Genomic DNA, 21,925 nt, shown 5'->3' with positions numbered 1-21,925 from the left:
CTTTCTTCTCTTCCTCCTCCTCCTTCTCCTCCTCCTTCTCATTCGCTCTCCTCACTTTCTTCTTTCTGTCTCATGCATCTTCATCCCATCATCATCGTCGTACATCCTTTAACGCTCTCCTCTTTTTCTTCTCCATTCAAAATATTCCTTCTAACGGAAACATCTACATAAATTCGACATTCGTTTGTGCATACATATATACATATATACATACATATATACACACATATACACATACATACTTACTTATATACGGATTGTATACCACTTTCCCCCATCAGATACGACATTTTTATATCGTGGTTAATTAATTTGCGACAATCCCGGAAGTGCCTATCTTACCACTACCACTACCACTCCCACCCACTCACTACCACTACCACTACCCACCACATTCATATTCACATTCACATTCGCTTTCACGTTAACTACGCCCTTTTTCAAAGAATTCCCAACCCAATTCCTACCACTTCTTTGTACATTCAAGTCGAGTCGATTCAATTCAATTCAACTCAATTTCAATCCAATTCCTTCTTTTCTCTACAATTCCGAATTCCTACAAGAAAGAAGAGGAAAAAAGTATCCACAATCGTTTAAATTCGAGAGATTGTGAAACGGAAGACTCGGGCACCATCCTCCAACAACCTTCGTTACCCTACCTACCACCCTAGCTTTTGAAAACATATTTGATTCCAGAAGGAATCCGATCTTGGAAATTTACTCAGCCTCATCAAATCAGTCGACATCTCTGCAGGTCAGAGAACGCGCGACTAATCTGTCACTCGTTTGTTTGTTTGTCCGTTTGAATCTCCATTTGTAGAAAAAAAGAATTGCAATGTTCATCTAAATTCTGCTACATTTCTCTGCTTCTGCGCAGTCTGTTGCGGCCATGCATGGTTCTACCTTGACAATGCCTTCGGTCTTCGAATCGAAGAATGCTTTCCCTCGTTCTCACTCTTCTTCCAATATTCCCGATTTAGTTAATGTTGAGTACAAGAGATCTTCCATTCATAGCGATACCGAATTGCCACGATCTGCGAGTTTCAGTACCTTACCAACCATTGAAGATGCGAGCACCGATTATAATGAAGGGGAATTACATAGACTGAACTCTGCCGCGAGCACCCCGTCGTTTCCCTTCCCACAACTAGAAACACCTTCGCCAAAATCAAATTCCATCCGAGAAGGAAAATCGACCAACCAACTCACAAAGGAAGAAAAGGCAAAGAATGAGAGAGTTGGGAGGAGGCAATCACTCGTGGCACGTCCAAAGTCTTGGATTCAAAAGGTGAAGGGATCACCCGAGAGACACCCCGCTCCTGAATATGCCCATTCAACACCAGATGAAGCACCGCCAGTGCCGCAGATTCCCAAGGCTTCCAGAGATAAGACGAAATCTGTATCGGAATCTTTTGCTACGTTTGCACGAAAGTCTTGGATTTCGTCATCGTCGAGATCGCCATCCCCAAGTAATCGAAAAGCAGGAAAACAAATTGAGGGCGATGGGAGAAGTGAAGGGCCATCGAAAATGGCGACCACCATACTTGCCCCTCCGGCAGTCATTCCGGCGAAATTCGACCACACGGTGGAGGATATCGATAGCCCATCTAAGCCACCTCCCGTGAAGAGGAATTCAACTCTTCGAAAGATTAGGCAGAGACCGAGTAGTATACTGGGTATCGCAAGCTTCGGTTCCGTCAATTCATCCACCAGCAGTCTACCAGGTAGCTCAATAGATAACAGATCTACTCCGAGGACTTCGATTGATAAAGTCCCTCCGCTACCCAAAAATTTCTCCACGGAAAAGCTTCTGAGAGTTGAGACACCTCGAAAACGAGATGAACTCTGGCAGGCTTTCCGAGGGTTAGAAAACGATTACTCTAAATTTCAATCCAAATCACTATCGTTAAAAACCAACGTCGTTCGCTCTACATTATTACCATTTCTTCGAAATAATATCAACCACCCTTCTAATAGATGTCTTCGCCCAGAAGATATTGATAGAAGAATTAACATCTTTAATAAATGGTGGCTTGGGCTTCTGGAAGTACTAGATGGACGTGCTAATCAAATAGTATCTGGTGTAGATCGTCCTGTACTGCTTGAAGCCATTGTGATGATCATGACACGGCCGGAATGGAGACTCGGACCATCGCAATTCTCGCCCCTGTCGGAAAGGTCTCCTAACCGATCTCCTGAGCGCACTGAGCGCATGTCTATACGCGGGAGAAAATCTTCAAGCTCTCTAAACTCATCAGGATCACAATTTTTAGCCGAGTCTGTCTATCACAATGTCAGGAATTTGTTTATTCAAAATCTAACATCTCAGATGCACTTTGTGGTTGCCAAAATGTCACTGAGACATGCTCCTGCAAGTCTGGTCACATTTTGTGGAAAGGCTGCTGCTTATGCTTTCTTTTTTGTGCCTGGCATTTCAGAAATACTGGTTCGAATATGGAAATTACCGGCTGACACTTTGAAACGTGTTGCCGATGAGTTGGGTTTACCAAAACGACCCAATAAGGTGGAAACTGAAGAAGTCGCTGCTACATTTCCGCCCAATGTTCGAGTGTTAGGTTGGACGTCAGTGATGACAATGTCTAATCAGCTGCGGAAAAATCCTACATTATCAATTCTTGTTTCCAAGATACCATGGTATGGCCCGTGGGCTGCTAGATGGTGCGGACGAGATAGTGATCTTTTCTATGTGTTTTCGAAACATTATCATATCTTGGCCGAGCAATTTATGCCTTCAGATCTTCCATTTGCGAGCAAAGCGCGCGCGCCAGGATTTGTTTTGGTTCAAGCACAGATTTTGACTGCTCTGGATGCTACAATTCATCGTCAACCGGCAGTTGAAGCACTTCCAATTACCTTTGACGACGTACTTGCGGGTGCCGATGCGTCTGCTGCTGCTCTGCCTCTCCCCTCCACCAACTCTGCTAGGCTAATGGCCGAAAATCGCTTAATTATGTTACTTCGAGACTTCCTTTCTGAAAGACCTGCCGACTTTGAACCTGCCCGAATGACTTTCGCTCAGGCTTTTAGCAAAATGATGCAAGCTTCAGCACGAAGGACGTCCTTGTATGATCACAATGCATGTTTCGTTTTATGCGACTTCATGGATGAAGCACTTTCACTATTTGTTCGCTTCCATCATGCTCATGAATTTGAAGATGATTTCATCGAATGGCACTTCTGGCTGGATGTTTGCAGAAAGATTCTGGAGAGCCAGAACAGTATGTCAGAAATTCGTCTATTCGCATTTCTCTACTCTGCCTGGAACCTTGTCACAAATAATGAAACTCGAAAGGAGATTTTGTGTTTGGAGTGGTTGCTTACCGAGGAGACATTTGACAAGTTCTTCAATCATTGGTGTCCCATGGTCCGAGCATATTATATGCGTTTGTTATGTTGGAGATTGTGCCGCGAGGATGGGGAAGCTACTGATCTTGATACGTGAGTCGCATTTTATCCACCTTCTGTGAGGCACATTGACTAATTCAAATACAGAAAAATCTTTGGTATTGTTTCTTCGCGGATCAAGGGTACCTGGGCAAATTACCTCTTCCTCAAACAAACGGCTGAGAGTTCCGACCTCCTTCCTCCATCTACGACACCTTGTTATCCAGCACCTGGCCGACGACTTCTGATCATCCGTAATGATACACAAATGCCTGCGCCAAATCTGTTTCTAGGATTCGATGGCTTAATGACCACTAATAACGCTTCAAATCTACCTCGAAAACCGTCTAATGCATACAAAAGACAGTCACTTCTAGGAGATCTGGCACAAATAGAAAATAAAGAAAACGAAAATGAACCTCCCAAACCTGCTAGCGAAGCACCCACTACTCCGAACAAGAAAAGGTGGACGTTTATGGGGAAAATCATCCCATCTCTATCTTCTTCGCCGGAATCATCTGCTTCTCCTTCCACATCTGTCAAACCTGCAACGGAAAAGAAAGCACTCGAGGAAGCAAGGAAAGCTACATCTGTGGCAAGAACTAGACCCGCCCTTCGTTCCAAAAATTCAAGTGACAGCGAAACTCCTCCAGCTACTGCATCTCATCGTGCCTATAGCTTTAAATTCTCCTTGGAATGGGCTCAAAATTTAGAAAAAGCACATTCGATCCTCCAAGGTGGCGCAGCCGGTAGAGGACCTGCTGGTTCTAATGTGTCAAATGAAAGAAAACTTACACCGCCTCGTCTTCCTGCCCCAGCTCATGCATGGCTTGGCGCTCGAGTTCCAGGAATGAGTAAGGAAGTAGCACCTATGGATCCAAAGCTTGCGGGGAGAGATAGATTCGCGAGATCGAAATATGCGGGTAGGGCGTTAGCAGAATGGATGCAGATTGTTGGAGAGTGCAATAACTTTGTTGAGAGGAGAAGGTCGGAGGGAGTACCAAACCTGAAATGGGTTGAGGTTCCTACTTTGGGTGTAGAGGGATTTAGGAAATTCGCTGCATAAGTAATGATGCCGTGATGATGAAGCGCGATCTGTTTAGTTTTAACTGGAATGGACGGATCGGAAGATAGTGGGAGGGGTTTTATTTTGTACAGGGGATAAAAGTAGTGGAATTGGATATAACTACACTGTTGATCCGAAAGGAGTGAAGTGGTAATTATCGAGTTGGATGAAAAAGTATGAGATGGTTGGATAATGAGAGTAGCATTGTTACAGATACTCCAGTACATTTTTTGGTTCGAGCATTAGGAACTTTTGATTGATTGATTGGACACGGATTGGAGGATTGGAATGGATACACTCCTTCTTAGCGTATATGAAATACATATTAGATACCTGCATAGCAAAATGGTGTTGGGCATTTTTCTTTTTCTTCTTACCTTTTACGGCTCTTGGGTGGTGTGGTTTCATTGCATTGCATTGCGTTCGCTTTGTTTTTTTTAAAAAAAATATCTTCCTTGACTTATATTTCATTGCATAGAAAACTTTTTCGTTTCGTTTTGTTTTGTTTTGTTTTGCTTTGCTTTGTTTGGCTTTGTTTGGCTAGCTCATTGGCATATCTGTGTGTGTGTGTGTGTGTGTGTGTGTGTGTGTTTGGTTGGTTTCTTTTGTTGGGTATGGTATGCTATAGTATGATGCGTGGATAGAAGTGAAAAGGGAGAATGGAAGATGGGAGGGATGATTATAGATGAGGATTATATCGGGGATGGGGGTTGTAGGGTGAGGGTTTTTTGTGGTGAGGAGAGGGCGGGGGGTGGAAAGGAGGGTGGAAAGGAGGGGAGGGTGGAGGGGAGGGTGGAGGGTGGTGGAAACTTGAGAGAGGGGGATAGGAGATGGTTTGGATATTGGGTATAGGTACTATATAGGGTATAGGGTATAGGGTATGGGGTATAGGGTATCATAGATTAGGATTTGGTTGGAGAGGAGAGGATTGGAGAGGAGAGGATTGGAGAGGAGAGGATTGGAGAGGAGAGGATTGAAAAGGATTGAATAGCATAGCATAGCATAGTATAGGTATTTGGAGTGCAATATGAGATGCATGTATGTATGTATGTATGTATGGGTGGATATGTAGATGGCTTTTTGAGAATCGAATAAATGGACTTGAATCTACTGTTTGTTTGTTTGTTTGTTTGATTTGCTTGTTTATTTGTTTAGTTATTGGTTTGATTTGGTATTTGGTTTGGGCTTTCAAATGGGGAAATTGTAAATGAGGAAATTATAAATGTAAATGAATAGATGGATAGATAGATAGATATACTGGTGATTTTCAATATGGGGGGAGGGTGGAGGGTGGAGAGTGGAGGGTTTTCAATTATGGAAATGAGGAAATGAGTAAATGAGTAAATGAGTGAGTAAATGAATAAATGAATGAATGAATGAGTAGTAGGTAAGTTGGGAAGTAAGTTGAGAAGTAAGTTGGGAAGTAAGTTGGGAAGTAAGAAAACAAAAATAAATAAAACAAAATCCCAAAAATCCCCAGGTGTGAGTGGGTGAAAATGTTTTGGTGGGGAGGTGGGGGGGGGGAATATATTTCAAATGCTGGAATTTTGAAGTATATTGGGGGAAAAAGAAAAGAAGAAAAAAGAAGAAAAAATCTGTATGATTGTGGTTGTGGTTGTGATTGTGATTGTGGTTGTGATTGTGATTGTGGTTGTGATTGTGATTGTGGTTGTGATTGTGATTGTGGTTGTGCTTGTGCTTGCTGGTAGGGCGGGAGGTCGGTAGGGGTTTTTTGCGGCGTAGGGAGTCGTGGCCCGCGCCTGGCATGGCTGGCTGGCTGGCTCGCGGCCCTGTCCGGCGTCTTGCGTGGTGGACTTGGCCGTTTCTTGTTGCTGTTTGAGTTTGGCTTTGGATTTGGTTTGGCTTCCACTTTCGATTTCCCTTGCCCATTCTTTCGTCGCCTCTGCATGCGGTGTCTACTCTTCCTTTCCTCTTCCCTTGCTGTCGTCACCTAGTGCTTCCCCCTCACATTTCGGGAATCTTCATTCCCTCCACTCTATCTTCCATTCCCCCATTCATCCCACCGAGTACATACTCTTTTCCCTCACCTCTCCAAACGAAATTTTTCATCCCCTTCCTCTTCCCACTACAAGTTCCCTCCCAATCCAATTTCTTTCCTCCCTCTCCCCCTCCCCCTCCCCATCCACCCCTCCCAGTTCCTGCTCATCTCCTCCCAAATCCCCCGAGCAACAATCGCATCCTCCCTCTCCAACAACCCATCCTCCCCTTTCCCTCCCTCTTCTCCCACTCCCCTAAAAATCCTCTCCTCCCACTCCTCCATCTTCATTTTCCTCTGTCCCTTACGTACCCTTCCCTCGCTCTCCTCGCGCATCTCCGCATACGCTTTGGGCGTTCCTTGTAAATGGAGTTTGTGCGCATAGCGTCTATCTCTAATTTTCTGCAGATCCGAGATTCTTTTTGCGTTTTCGGTTTTTTCATCTTCATCTTCATCTACGCGCTCCTTAACGAGATGTTCTCTCCCGTCTTGTTCCAATCCGATTTCTTTCAAGCTAGGGAATTTCTGCAGGCTGATTTTCGAATGGCTGTATCTGGGTTTCGGCTTTGGGATGGGTATTTTTTTGCCGGTTTGGGGGTCGACGGCACCGAGCATTTTGTTGAAGGGTGCGGGGAGGGGTTTGTTTTTGTCCTTTTCTGGGAAGGCTTTGATGAAATCTGGACGGCCGGGAGGTTCGAGGAAATTTTCTGGGAGAGGCCCGAGTTGGCGACGATGTTTGGTTTTGGGTTTAGATTTAGATTTAGTTCGTGGAGGAATGTCGGAATCGGGAATGAGAGGAGCAGAAGCTTGGCCTCGCCAACCGGGAACTTGGTCTTCGGGTACGGATTTGAGGATGGAGGGAGTGTAGAGGGGAAGGACGGGTCGCCAGGGGCTGTCGGGGGCGTTGATATCGTATTCGCGTTTTGCGGGTGAGGGCGGTGGGGAGACGGGTTTTTGTTTCCAGCCCGGAACTTGATCGGGAGCGACTTCTTTGAGGATTTCTGGGGAGGTTAGAGGAAAGAGGGGTTTCCAGGGGCTGTCAGGGGCATTGATATCGTATTCACGTTTCATTTTATGAGATCTTGAAACAATAGCTTGTTGTTTCCAACCTGGAACTTGATCAGGAGCGACTTCTTTGAGAATTTCTGGAGAAGTTAGGGGGAGAAGAGGAAGCCAGGGACTTTCTGGAGCATTTAAATCATATTTCCGAGACTTGAGCTTTTTCTCTTTAGCTATGGCGTGTTGATCCCATCCTGGAACTTGGCCGGGAAGAACTTCCTTAAGGATCTCTGGGGAGTTTAGGGGAAACAGAGAAAGCCATGGACTATCAGGGGCGGTGATATCATACTCGCGTTTAACCTTTTGAGGGGGAGATGTTCCTGTGGAGATGGGTTGAGGAGTAGTCGTTGGTTCTACAAAGCCTGGAACTGCGTCAGAAGGTACTTGTGTCCAAAAGTCAGGCTCCTCAAGTGTTAGAGATGCCCAAGGATTGGATTTACCTGTAGGAGAAACTTCACTAGGGTAAGCAAAGGTACCCAACGGTTGAACGTAACTGTCGGTACCAGTAGGACCAACGATAGGAGGAATAGTTGGAGGATCGGGAGGCAAGCCGAATGATGGGGTGGGAGTTGATTGTTCACTCGGGTAAGCGAAAGTACCCGATGGTAGAATGTAACTTTCTGTGCCTGTAGGACCAACGATTGGAGGAATAGTTGGAGGGTCGGGAGGTAAACCGAATGATTTAGTGGTGGATGATATTTCGATGATTGGTGAAACAGAGGTAGATGGTATGTTGTTCGTCGTGGAAATTGTAGGGACTGTTGATATACTAGAAATGGGGTTGGTTGAGCTAGAAGAAGAAGACTTGGAAATCGACGAAGACTTTAGACTGCTCGTTTGTGTCGTCAAACTCAAGAGTTTGGATGAAGATGTAGTCCCTGACTGTGACGTTGAGATGGATGACTTAACAGAAGACTTCGACGAAGAAGATGTCGTTTTCACAGATGTCGTCGACGTAGGATTCACATTTTTTAACTCATATATCTGCATGTGAAGTATTCCGCCAACGATACCCCCACAGTATTTGCCATAGTTAGACGGGCAGGTCGATTGGCAAAACGAAGAGCTTTTAACAGCGAGTATCGAGATATAATTAGAACACCAGCAAGATCCAGGCTCTATGCCGGCATAGCGGTATGGTGTTCCATTTTGCTCCGAGATAGAACATGCATTTACACAACTCTGAATTGTGTCCGCGGCGGTTCCAGTCAGGTTGAGCAGTGGAGAGCCCAAAGGTTTTCCCCGAGTGCCATCTTCGAAACATCCATAATTATCATATGTACCAATGTTGGTTGTTACTGATTGAACACTTCCTGTATTAAAGAAGCCTCCGTCGCGAGGCAATGTTTCCCCACGCTTGACAGGCCATTCAATCACGCCGAGATGCGACACTTCAGGTAGTGAAACTTCGTTCTCCAATTGATGAAGCAGCTCGTAACAAGATTCAAATAACTGATTGTCAGATGGGTCGGTGGCCAAACACGGTGATACAAATGAAGGGATAGGAATATCGCTCGAGACTAAATAATGATTGCAAAAACTTTTGGCGTCATTAGGCTCTGATGAGAGTGCATCTAGGCAAACATTGGTGGCACTGGATGTTTGAGACGAGGTGACTGAAATGATGCCTAGAGAAGCTATGAGCAGATTTGATAGAATCATAATGTTGGATATTGAAGACCCGCTATTGATTCTACATGACAGCAATAGATTTATGATATCTATGAGGGTATCCTGACTATAACTAAGACGCAAAGCTTGGGGCTCGGCGCGATGAAGACTTGGAATGCGTAAGCAGAAATGCGGTTCACGTCTAGAAAGAATGTCTCACATTGCGGAACTTCCGCCATGAGCTGCTCGAATTCATCCCTAGAGTAAATTCCACAAAGCATTGAACTCTACAATTATGATATGATGAGAATTAACCTACTCAGAATCTTGTGCTACAGCCAAATATCATCCACTTGGACTTGGTTGTGGGTTTCACTTTCACGACATCACTTGGATCGAGTCAAATAACACAACCATTGTCGGCGTTGAAGTGGCATGGCAACATGACCGTCGATATGCTGACTCCTGAAGAATGTTGATTTAGAGACACACGCCTAGTAATCGCCATGCCTGCGGAATGTATCCAGTCATTCGGTATATGTTTGATCGTAAGCCGAATTAATGATATGATAGCTGATACGTACTCCATACTGTATGGTAGACAAGAAACGATATAGCTATCAAGACGCGGTAGATTTTGGCGCGTATCCACGAAATCACGTGTGTGTCATGATTGACGCTAAGATATGACTAGCTCGATTCAAGCTATCGCGATTTTGATTTGAATTGTCTTGTCTTTTGGTATTGTGACATGAATTCCATCGATAATGCATTTTAACGATAGCACAATTGGAATTGTACATGTTTTCACCACCTGAATTTGCAAGGCCATTGTAAACTTGTTTAAAGTTGACAGCCTCCCCGTAGACGAAGCAAGATTTTACGTCTACCACAGCCTCGCGATCGCAAATCAAATTCTATCACACCTCTTCATTCCTATGACCACCGCCGGTCAACATCTTACTGCCGAATTCGAATTTCCGGATGATCATTCAAACCACACTCGACCTCCATCTTCTTGCGCCTCAACTATAACTGAGAAGTACATACCACCGGCGGTTCCTTCGCCTCCGCGATTGTCAAATCATCACCTACCTCCCGAACAACCTTTCGGTCAAACAAAGCACGCATTGGTATCAGAAATGCCGACTAAAGTTCCCGATCAATGGCTCTTCACAGAGGCAGAGCTTAAAGCCACTCCATCTATTCTAGAAGGTCTCTCGCCCGAGGAAGAGCGTATTCGCAGAGCAAAAGGTGTTTCTTTCATGTCATCAATCGGGAATATGCTACACATCCCTATGACCACTGTGAGCGTCGCAAGTCTTTACTTTCATCGTTTCTATATGCGCAGAAGCATGGTTTTAGACAAAAAGGGTTGCACCGGGATTCATCACTATGTAAGTATTTTGTTATCTAACTCTTTTGATTTTAATGAATCGTCTTTCTATGCCACATTTTCGATGTAGACTTTACCACGCTTTGAATCAAAATCGTAAGGCCATATACTATGATTTTGCTTGCTTGATTTCTGCTTGATTAGCTCTGTTATACAATCTCCGGCGCAATCAATACTAATTGATTTTATTAGGAAATTGCGGCGACAGCTTTATTTCTCGCGACAAAGACCGAAGAGACTATACGGGGAACTAAACAGTTCATTTTCTCCTGTATCAAGATTGCCCAGAAGAACCCGAAGCTCGAAGTCGATGCCAGCTCTAAAGAATATTGGCGATGGCGTGATAGCATTCTAATGTATGAGGAGCTTATGTTGGAGTTATTATGTTTCGACCTTTCTGCGACATCTCCGCTGAAATACCTCGTGGGTTTCTTTGAGGAATTTACAAAGGTGGGTGTCGAGTCTGCGATAATCAAAGAACTCAGGAATTATACATGGGCATTGATCTGCGATACCCACCATTCAACTCTAGGTCTCATAACAAGCCCTCGGATTATTGCAATCACAACTCTTCTATTCGCCGCGACTGCTAAAAAATGCGAAATTCCCCAGATAGAGGGTAAAGACTGGTGGGAGCATCTTGAGGGTACTGAAGCTCAAATTGTTGAAGCTGGACTAATATTGCATAAATTCCTAAGCAACAGTCCTTTTCAGATCACAGACCAAGACCAACCCGGCAACACGGCTGCCAAATACCTCCATGCTTCAAGTGGGAAAGAAGAGCAAAATGGGGCCGGTACTTCCATAAAGTCTGAGCGTACTCAAAATCAAAATGGCAACGGCCATGTTCATGGGAATGGAACAAATGCTTCGGAGCACAATTCCCAGTCAGACCCTGAATCTCGTGACAGTCAGCCCAAAGAAAAGGTTGAAGATAGTCAGCTAGATAGCAAGCCATACACCTCAACGGCTGTTAATTCTCGACCTTCGCCTACCTCTGGAACAGATGATGCTCCTTTAAAAGCAGCCGCCAATGATCTTTCGAGTCATGACCAAATCACATCTACAAATGATGTTTCGTCAAATATCGATTCTGACATGATAGTCAGCCCAAAACGTAAGGCAGATGAACAAATAGAAGAAGTGCCGTTAGCGAAGCGAGCAAGAAGAGAAGATACTAGCTCCGAAACTATTGCAGCTTCAAACGATGGGAACACACTACCGGACGAAAGTCAAGATACTATACAAAATGACAAAGATGATGCACCCAAAGACAACGAACTTGACTCCGAGGTTGAATCCAAAACCGCTCTGGCGGCAACTGAGGCCGGGGCTGGTACAGAGGACCAGCAAGAAGAAGGAGAGGTGGAGCAATAACAATTCTAATCACGCTACTCGGCTCGACTTTGGTATTCTTGGGTCATTTCTTGTACTATTGGACTAGGGAAAGATATGGAGTTCATGGGACATACAATTTTTATCGAGGGAAAAGCCTCTCGTGGAGTTTGGTTCGAATGTGGGACAGGGCGAATGAGGTGTACAAATATTGGGCGGGTGGAGGAACATTACGCGAACAATATGAACACATGAAGAGCCAAGTCTGTCAAGCAATTTTTATTGCCAGTGCGTTAATCACATGGCCCCTGTATTGAGCTATTTCTAGAGACACACTACATAAGGTTATTAAATTTATTGAAAGACTCTGCTCACACTCGTGGTACTCCTCAATATGCCAGTTCAAATTTGACAATCAAATCATCATTCGAACTTAGATACTTGGTGTCTCAATTTCTCTTGATCAAACGATACTTTTATGATGTCAACTCCTAGCTAAGCGAACGCCTCCTCTCCATAGACCCTATGATACTCCGCAGCCAGACTTTTTGCGTCTTTCACACTCTTCAACATGGTCACTGCCTCGCTCATATCAAAAACCTTTCGGCATTTACTGTCACGTTGATTATATGATGTGTGCCGCGCTTCATGAATCCTAAAGTCTTTCGCCAAAAAAATCACACTGTATAAAACCAACCCACATTTGTGATGATATTCCGTTTTGCGAAGTTTTCCTCGGATCCACGTTCTTCCAAACCCAATTTAATTCACTCTCAACCACCACTTCAGAGGGTAAATCCTTAAGCATATCTGGCTCAATGGGAGGCACAGAACGTGTCCAATCAGGTCCGACAACAGGAGTATATGGGGGATATGGATCACCTTCGTTCTTCCGTCGAATATGTTTCCCATCATGACGCATTCCCAGAACCAACCTCCAATTAAAAGCGCGTACCAATTCTTCCACGATACATGCAACAATTGCACAACGAACCGGATCAGGATCTTCGGGATCCGGTATCGAACTCAGAGACCATTTCTTTGTCCATTGACGCCAAAAGTATTCCGTCTCGCTACCTAACGGAATATAATCACTCATCATCAAGATCTCATACATGCGGTAAACACAGCGGAGTGGAGTGTCACGAGTTCTCCAGACTTGGACGTTGCGCAGAGTGGCATGATGCTTGTTGCGAATTTCGTACAATTTCGTACGATTCTCGTTATGGGCGATGGCCAAAGGGGCAACAGGGTCAGATAGCGGAAAGTTCCACGACGGAAAGGGTGTGAATAGATGAAGAAGGGCTAAGTATGGATGCGGATAGATATGTCGAAGATGAATGACGCTTCCACGAAGCTTAAAGCGGGTACTGAACAATTTACTGAACCATTTTTTGACGTTATACTTGGTTCGCATCCACCAAGTAATTTTGAAACGAGGTTGACGACGACGACGCGGTGGATCCATGATCAGGTGCAGTTGATGGTTGTGAAGATTACTGAAAACTACGCGCAGTTATGGCAGTTGCGCATGCGGGAGGGAATAAATGCAACCCGTGACTACCTACCTAGGTACCCCGGGCCTATAGAGTTATGTGGCTAAGCGAACTAGTAAGCCGTGGCTGATAGCTTTCGTGCTTTGATATCGAGGCACGAATCTATAATCTCGTGGCTTCCTAGATAGCTATAGTTCTTGCACACCAACCCCGATATCAATATTCGACATCCAATTTAGTGATAATAGTGATAGATGACGGAGACAGGAGTGGAAATAGAATAGACTTTACGTATATTTCGCTAGTAGTTTGTTCCGGTTCTGTTCGTTATGCTCTTCCTAAAATCAGATTATCTAGTTGAAAAAGAACTTGTGGACCTGAATTCAAATTGTCATTCTGACGAATACATTAATCCTTGAGTTTTTTTTCGACTTTAAAATATATAGGAATCTAAGCTCAAGAAAACGTTTCAGTTCTGAGCGCGTAGTCTTAAGATCAGATTTCTACATCAAGTTTCTCCATGATCATCGCCCATCGTTTGATGCTATGCACGTTGTAGTAATAAGCTAACATGTTTTTATTCTCACTGCAATCTAAATCTGGTTTCACCAGCCCTTATTGCACTGATTGAACATCCGTCACAATCACTGTTGCTATCCGAGCCAAATTCCGTGACTGCTAACCAATTAGAGCCGGGAGATGTTGGTTGCGGATTGTGTTTTATTCGAACTATTCGTATAAATCTCTTCATTCGATTGTAAGACTTACTTGGATTAATATTATCCATAGTGAACAATAAAATGCGCCCTCACTATCTTAATATTTTAGACCTACACAGACAGACGAAACCAAGCGAATTGTGAAGCAACAGTATTTTTAGGTTATATTCTGCACATCTTATGGCTCGATTGGGTGATTCGTTATCAGTTGTGATATTCGGAAGTTGGGAAGAGTTTCATAAGTTTCTGCACTAACTTCTGCCCAATATGTATATGTCGCCGAAGCATAGTCGGGCAGCTGGTCTCGCTACTTGCTATCGTAAGGCTAAGGTTCTGTAATTCCCAGCCGTAGGTATCTGAAGTATGTTCTCTTTGTGGTGCTAGTATTTATCTGTTGCAAAATTTTGTGGTTACATTGAAGACATTCGTATCGCCATCCATATCGAAGATATCGTTGAGGACAAGGATTCCAATAGTCCAGGCTGCAAACCGATAATTAGAAGTGTTCAGTCCCGAAGAATAAAACATTCAGATCATTCCGAGTACTTACTTAAACTTAATCGTCTGTCAGTGCTGTATTGTTCCAAGCGTTGAGTGCTGAACTGTAATCTTCCAGTCCGGACTTTTGAACACCATGGGTTGAAAACACCTATCGCTACTGATGACTTCTAACCATCGAGACGCCACCTTTGGGACGCCGGATAAAGCTTTGTATACTTTTGCACATGTTGACCTGCTGGATAGTCTTTAGATTTATCTCGAGCTTTGTAGCTTTTAGGGTGGTCCCTCGCCCAGGCTGCCTCTCCATAATACATCCATTCTCGCTCAAGACCTTCCCAATCCTCAGTGAAACAAGAAGGGGCCGTTCTTCGTATTAATGCATAATCGATCTCAGGTTGCTTCCACGTATTATAATCAGGATCTCCGTGAAATTTCTTCCCGGAAATCGACTTCAATTTATCAAAGTCCTTTTGAATCCAATCCCTTAAAAAGTGGTAATCGTGTTGGTCATCGCCAGTGCCCCACCAGTAGGCATTTTTAATCTTCTCAAATTGTATTAATGCAGTTCCACAACTTCCACCATAGTGGTAGTTATACTCATCAACATACTCAGGTCTGTATGATCCCGGATTCTCGCCAATCTCCTCATGAATCTCGTCACAACATCTCCATTTGTCAACCTTCTCAGGCAAAGCTTTCCGGACATCAATGCCTTTGTAGTAATTTTTTAATATCCACTCTGTGTGTTTCTCCTTCTCAGATCTCACAAGATCATCGAAATCTTCTTTCATAAAAGCCTCGACTCCGTCAAAGCTTCTCCAGATATTGTGGTAATGGCCAGGATCATGTGCCTCGAATTCATTGCCATCCCGCCAAGCACCCGAAGCTTGAGCAAGCACCACTTTTTGGAGTCCCGGTAATCGTGAAATCATCGCAGCCGGGGTACATTCCACCTTTCGTGTGCAGGGAAAGATAGATGAGTTCTCCCAGCAATCAAAGTCGACGGCAAGATATTTCAATTTCTCGCGACAATTCTGTACTTCCAATGCGTGGAGAAACCCAGTATTGTGCAAATGTCCAACTCTACTGCCGATGAATATCATATCTTTGTCCCAGTCCACCCACTGTCCAAAACACTTCGATCTCCTTTGCAAGGCAATATTTCTCGATTCGTGGTTTACTCGCGCCAGGGGAGGCTCAAAGCATCTCTTTTCGCAACCGCAGAATATCGCATGCCATTCAAAAGAAGTCGGGCGACTAGTGATTGTATAATGGTTTGGTATGTTGTGGACTTCGATGAGGCGACCGGGCCGTGAATCCTCAGCAGCGTTCCAAATCATGGTCCTCAATTCAATTGGAAGAAGGGAAAAGGCATGGAAAGTCGCAGGTGGTTGAGCAGCTGCGCGAGCCTCTTTTGCCATCTTCCTGGTTAAAACCATGATTGATTGTCATTCAGTAAGACATTGGCTAAACAGATTTAAGTATTTGGGCAGGTCGAGGTGTCAAATAATTAAATCACTGAAACTATTATTGAAAAGTGTGGTAGTAATTTGACGGTAGTAGTTAAATATAACGGTGACAATGAATAGCTATTAGTCAGCAGCTGGTGGCTGTTGAAAGGTAATGACCAATCAGAAGCCTCACGCCAAACTATGTAACCTTCTAGGCACGTGCTAGACATCTACCTCCGTAATCAGCTAATCTAGGCTTGGCCTGTCTGAACAAACCATGCCTACCCGCTCTTTGGTATTCAAGATCATATCAACCAATCGTTTCCTTAGATCAAGAATTTGATGAGATAACTAGAATCTTTTGGTTACACAATCAGTGCTGGTCTAATTCACACGAAGACTTTGATTATCAATAGTTTCATACTCTATCAAAGCAAGAACATTCATAGATTTATTAGTTGCTACAATACGGATTCTAGGCATCTACTCAATAATAAATATCCATGTCCAATCGCCAAATCAAAGGTTAATCTAAAGCACATTGACCCTTTCGCCAAATAAAGATGCTCCTTTCCTATCGCTTAGCAACTTTGACATACATAAGATATACTCAAGTCAAAAACATTCCATACAAGTTCAGTATTTTTCTAGGCTCGTTTACCACAGACTGATTTCATGGCTATCCAATCCAGTTAATCAAAAATTTGACCCACTTGATGTTGATATAAGCTTCAAGATCGTCAAGGAACTTATCTGGATAGCTTCTCTAGTGTTGAGTATAACTAACTCTTGATGTGTCATTTCACACCAACCTAGTGCCATTCATTAGGTATTTAAAACTCAAAAAAATTCTACGTATTCCGATTCTGACTCCATATTAATTGTCATTTTCCTAACCTCATCTATTTCCATGATGAATGCTGTCAACGAGGTCAATCACAAGCTGGAGCATGATGGTAAGCATGGATTTCTGACAACGTTTATGATTCAACTACTAATGATAACCGCAGATATCATCATTGAATACTCCCACCATGAAGCCAAAGAGTTAAGTATTACACCAGGAGAAGGCTCAAATGAGAACATGAAGTCCTCTACGACGCTTGTGGTTGAAGAAACCTCTTCTACAATATCAAAAGCACAAAGATCATCTACAAACTCTGAAGCCGAACCCAGATCCGGCGACGCATCACTACCAGCTTCTTCCAGTATTGCCAGTCTTGTACAAGTTTCGTATGCAGAAAGACATCTAGAAACAGAGGATAAACCCGAAAATGCTTCATACTCAACTTCTATTTCGGTTCGAGAACCCCATGGGCCACCGTATAGTACTAGAAGCATGGATTTAGATCCCATCAATTCGTTTCATTTCGAAAAGTTGCCCGCAGAGATTCAATATATGATAATTAAAGAATGTATCCCGGAACGCCATAGAATTCGTCATTTCTCAGTCAGCCTGGATTTCAATAATCAAATACTACTTAAAGAGGAGCCTGACAGAAAACACACATCAATTTTGTTTGTCTCAAGGGCAATTCGTAGCATTTATCTACAGCATCTGCCAGTCGTGCTGCCATCTCTCGACAAGAAGATTCCAATATGTATTCACCAAGATACGACTGTCGTTCTCAAGATGGAAGAGCCTGATCTTAGTAACATTAGGATATGCTACAAAGGGAAGATTCCAGCATGTTTCAGTGAAATTCGCTACCTCGCTGTTCCCCTACACCTCTTCTCCTTCTTTAACATTACAGCTGATGAGCGTAGTCGCGGTGACAGAATACAAGAGCTTGCAGTAGCTCACAACATTAGTTTCTTGAGCAGACTAATCTTTGCCTGTTCCAACTTGCGCCATTTAACCGCTGTTCAGCGTAACACAGCAGAGAGATGGCATCTCAGAGGGCTGAATTATCCAGGCACTCTAGTCGTTCCAAAGGTATTCTCCTCTTTACTCAGATGGAACCTCGAATCTCTTGCCAATTTCCTCAACTTGCAACGAGCGATGACCCGTTATCGGAGCAAAGAGCTAATATGCGGTGTTATGGTTTTTACCTTTGGTAGCAGTGTCAACAATATTTCGAACGGTCCTCACATTCCTCAGAATGAAATTGATGCTCTTCTATATTATCGGATTGATAAGGTAAATGCGACCTGCATTGCCTACCTCGACATAGAGTCCTTCATCGGCAAATACTGTTACTCACCACCTCATTCGGATGAACTTCCGGTACATCTCCTTAATGAGAGGGGTCGAACTGCATTTCGAGCCGTTTTCCGCAGATTAGTTACTCGGTGGATGGATAAATATTTCAATTCCAATGTAAATATCGAGGATGCCAAACATGGCAGAGAGATTCTAGAGCTCGTGGAAGATGCATTTGAGCAGCACATGAGATCCAATCCAGGTGAGGTGGATCTATTCAGGCATTGATGTCAAAAATATAACGGGTTGTCGAATCTTGAAGTATTCTCGGCGTGCAGCCTTTCAATATACGACTTTATCGGCACCCAGATGTTTTTAGACCAGACTTCCGGTAGTCAACTGTAGCTGCTTCTGGGACTCAAATTCCACGGAATCACTAAAATATACATATATATATATATATAAATATTAAGATCTGAAAGCGATAATATAGATATAAATGTTTAGGGTGTTTATTACCAAGATATAACTTTGAAAGCTACGAGGAAAATAAATTAGAATAATACATCCCTTGAATACATATAAGAGCATTTTTCATCCTTTAGCTATGATCTGAGTGATGGTACAATGATGTGTATACGTGCTCTTTTTACCCTGATCTCCCATTAAAACTAGTCACTGGTATGATACGTGTGCATTCGGCTAAAGTAGATCTTAAACTCAAAATCGATCTCATGGTAAGTAAAGGTTGCATACTAGATAGGTAGTCACATCTGTCACCCCCATATCATTGTCTAAACAAGTCATACCACCTACTATATTAGTACATCCCAAAAGAGCAAAGATCACTAGAACCACGCACCAAAGCATATAAAATCCCATTGAAGCGTGACAATGCTTAGTCATTTTCACAAAGGGGGTAATCGATTAAACCTCTCGATGACGATATCAGACAACCTAATTTAGTAAGTTATTAGTACTACACTATATATACTAATGAAATCTCCCACACAAATCGATTTTTCAATTCTTCATCTAATTTTTCTTGACTTTGGGTTTCTCATCATTTTATATGTGCTTTCTTAATACTTCAATACTTTCTCTTCTCATAACTACTATTCATACTAATTTCCAATACTTTCTTATTATTCTCTTCACATCTCTCTTCACATCTCTTCCATAGTTCTTACAGAACAACATCTTTTCGAACCTCCATTCTTATCATTTAACAACTATCTCAAATACCTTCTTCATATATCCAAAAATGGGTCCCCTCAAGGTCACATACAAGGTGCACAGCTCGAGACTTAGCTTTTCCTCAGAGAAAACCAAGTCGAAATTCAACATAAAATCAAAGGAAATAGTCTCGAAAGTCAAATCCTCAAAATTTCTATCGAAGATCAAGACACTTATGGAGAGGGAAAAGGTAGTCTTTGGACCAATGACCTGGATGGAAAATTGGATGGACAATTGGAAAGATAATACTCCTGTCATATCGGCTTCTAAGGAGTTTTATGGACTTCCACAAGATGTTATCGAACTCTTGTGGACCTATATCATTGAAAGCGATGAGAAGACGCAAAACTATGTGTTGAAGCCAAGTCTGATGGAGAGTGTGTATCATTATGAGGATTGTACAGACATTCTAGAATTTGGATTTAAGGTTCGTATGACTGGAGCTCGTACCTTACTGCGAATCGATAGCTTCTCTCGTTCACTTGCACTAAAGAAATTTCGTGGAACTCTTCCTATTTTCTACGTGCCATTTAAGGATCACGGAATCCTTCGTTTCGATCCAAAAAGAGACATCATCCAAATACGGGATTTTCACCATCTCGCTTTCCAAATGACCCCAACGGTTGGAATGGGTCTAATGCTCGATTTGGAGTATCATTATCTTGCTGATGACACTGCTTTGGAACTTTTGAAATTTCATCCAAAATTTCGTCATGTCAGAAGGCGCATGCGGATGGAACATATAGCGAATGGTATTTATGCTTCACTCTCTATGTACAAATATTGTAAAGCATCCGTGAAATCCCGTCAACTAGCTCGGCTCTTGAGCATATTAAAGAACAGATACGAATTGCCTTGCTCTACATGGGATCAATCTACATCGATACAGAATCTTGTCATTGATCATGACCTCTCCATGGATAGATGTGCACTCATCATCTGTAAATCAATGGCCTTGGTAAATGCCAAAACTGTCGGCGCCGTCAGGATGCCTGAATTTACAGCTGGATTTGGGCCCGTATCAAAGCTCTTCAAATCCTTGCGCGAAGTTGGCAATGTCGAAAATCTTCGCTTTCGCATACATGGTGGTCTATCGCACAAACTTTCTGATGATTGGCACAAACTTTCTGATGACAAATTTTTTAATAAAATGCTGGAGGAGGAACCAGATCTGATTGAATATGCTTTAGAAGATCTCGATGACTTCACCAGTGGAGTCTACATTGGTTGAAATCAATGCGACGGTCTAATACGATCTATGGTAGCAAATGGACTTATTATTGTAATGGATAGCTGGAATGAACGGATAGTGGAAGAGAGAAGAAGTGGACGAGGAGAGACGGACAGGGAAAGGGACTTGAGAGATGAAAAATGAATGATGGAAAATGGGGCAGATAGGCATATTGGCTACGGCGCTCTGGGTATGGCAGTGGAAACCTCTGATCTTCGCACAATTTCTTCTTCAATTTTTTTATTAAGAAAAAAACCAGCATGTCTTCGACTTCGCATAATAATAAGCAGGAAATCTTGGGGTTTCGTTTATTCTGGACCACAGGGCCATCTGTACGCAAAAGCTGTCGACTACTTTACTAGAAGAAATGTGAGGAATATGCAGGTCATATATTCACATACACACATCGTTTGACAAAGTAGCAAAACCTTTTATTATTATTACTGTGCTATGTATTAGCCGCATCCATCAATTATAAACTTTACAATCCGCGTTGCAAAGATTTGCACACATATATGAGTGGAGATCAACCATCGACCATCAACCGTCATTCCCATAGATGACTTCCCGAACCACAATAAGCCGAATCAAACCGCCAATCCGAAAGTCGTAATCGCAATAATCATTTCTCCCTCAAAACACCATATCTCTCTCCCTCCATTCGTTTCCATCTCCACCTTCACTCCCACCCAAACTCTCTCGGATCCAACCTCTCGGTCCCCCTCCTCCACTCCCTCAACGCCCACTCCGGCGCCTCCACCCTATTATAAATCCTCGTTGACTGTCCACTTGCAGCCCACACGGCTCTCAAATACCACGGCCACTGCGCCGGAAAATAACCCTGCAAATCCACCCAATCCAGTCCCCGAAACCTGGCGATGGCCCATATGAATCCGAGACATTCACCTACGCCTCTTCGATACCCGTGGGTATCGCGACCGCTCATGTCGGCGTCGAAAATTATGGTGAGGGAGCGGAGAGAGGGGGTCGAGTGGGAAAGACGCTGGAGCAGTGTCACCCAGGAGTGTAGTTCGGCAAATGTGGAGGCGTCGCCGAGGGAATCGCCGAGGGTGTCGTTGAGGCGGGGGAGAGAGGTGATGCGGCCCAGGTGGGGAGAGGGAGCGAGGACTAGGTGGGTGATGCTGGAGGGGGGGAGTTGGTCGAGAAAGGTGGTGAAGGTGAGGGGGTTGGTGATGGTGTAGTGCGTATTTTGGATCAGGGTTGGATTTGGATTTGGAGGCGAGGTGTTCGGTGTGGTTGATGGAGCTGGATTCATGGTT

The 21,925-nt window shown here is 43.5% G+C and overlaps 8 protein-coding genes across 8 annotated transcripts; 4 read left to right on the top strand and 4 right to left on the bottom strand.

Moving 5' to 3' along the window:
* Positions 1–889: 889 nt before the first annotated feature.
* EAE98_002410 (uncharacterized protein) lies at positions 890–4,471 on the top strand (the record flags this gene model as incomplete). Its single annotated transcript, XM_038950030.1, has 2 exons — positions 890–3,459; positions 3,514–4,471. The coding sequence occupies 2 exons, from the start codon at positions 890–892 to the stop codon at positions 4,469–4,471; spliced, it is 3,528 nt and encodes a 1,175-aa protein (XP_038813769.1).
* Positions 4,472–6,557: 2,086 nt separating this feature from the next.
* EAE98_002409 (uncharacterized protein) lies at positions 6,558–9,188 on the bottom strand (the record flags this gene model as incomplete). The annotated part of the gene is made up of 1 exon (XM_038950029.1): positions 6,558–9,188. The coding sequence occupies one exon, from the start codon at positions 9,186–9,188 to the stop codon at positions 6,558–6,560; it is 2,631 nt and encodes an 876-aa protein (XP_038813768.1).
* An 887-nt stretch (positions 9,189–10,075) lies between these two features.
* EAE98_002408 (uncharacterized protein) lies at positions 10,076–11,910 on the top strand (the record flags this gene model as incomplete). Its single annotated transcript, XM_038950028.1, has 2 exons — positions 10,076–10,534; positions 10,726–11,910. 2 exons carry the CDS (start codon positions 10,076–10,078, stop codon positions 11,908–11,910), a joined length of 1,644 nt encoding a protein of 547 aa, XP_038813767.1.
* A 613-nt stretch (positions 11,911–12,523) lies between these two features.
* Positions 12,524–13,336, bottom strand: EAE98_002407 (uncharacterized protein; the record flags this gene model as incomplete). Its single annotated transcript, XM_038950027.1, has 1 exon — positions 12,524–13,336. The coding sequence occupies one exon, from the start codon at positions 13,334–13,336 to the stop codon at positions 12,524–12,526; it is 813 nt and encodes a 270-aa protein (XP_038813766.1).
* Positions 13,337–14,751: 1,415 nt separating this feature from the next.
* EAE98_002406 (uncharacterized protein) lies at positions 14,752–16,023 on the bottom strand (the record flags this gene model as incomplete). The annotated part of the gene is made up of 1 exon (XM_038950026.1): positions 14,752–16,023. One exon carries the CDS (start codon positions 16,021–16,023, stop codon positions 14,752–14,754), a length of 1,272 nt encoding a protein of 423 aa, XP_038813765.1.
* Positions 16,024–16,948: 925 nt separating this feature from the next.
* EAE98_002405 (uncharacterized protein) lies at positions 16,949–18,466 on the top strand (the record flags this gene model as incomplete). Its single annotated transcript, XM_038950025.1, has 2 exons — positions 16,949–16,991; positions 17,046–18,466. The coding sequence occupies 2 exons, from the start codon at positions 16,949–16,951 to the stop codon at positions 18,464–18,466; spliced, it is 1,464 nt and encodes a 487-aa protein (XP_038813764.1).
* A 976-nt stretch (positions 18,467–19,442) lies between these two features.
* On the top strand, positions 19,443–20,645 carry EAE98_002404 (uncharacterized protein; the record flags this gene model as incomplete). The annotated part of the gene is made up of 1 exon (XM_038950024.1): positions 19,443–20,645. One exon carries the CDS (start codon positions 19,443–19,445, stop codon positions 20,643–20,645), a length of 1,203 nt encoding a protein of 400 aa, XP_038813763.1.
* Positions 20,646–21,324: 679 nt separating this feature from the next.
* Positions 21,325–21,921, bottom strand: EAE98_002403 (uncharacterized protein; the record flags this gene model as incomplete). Its single annotated transcript, XM_038950023.1, has 1 exon — positions 21,325–21,921. The coding sequence occupies one exon, from the start codon at positions 21,919–21,921 to the stop codon at positions 21,325–21,327; it is 597 nt and encodes a 198-aa protein (XP_038813762.1).
* Between the last annotated feature and the right edge of the window lie 4 nt (positions 21,922–21,925).

This window comes from Botrytis deweyae (genome assembly GCF_014898535.1).
Source record: "Botrytis deweyae strain B1 chromosome Unknown BDEW_004, whole genome shotgun sequence".
NCBI lineage: Eukaryota > Fungi > Ascomycota > Leotiomycetes > Helotiales > Sclerotiniaceae > Botrytis > Botrytis deweyae.
Note: the sequence above shows the minus strand (reverse complement) of the source record. Positions and strands in the feature narration are given on the sequence as shown.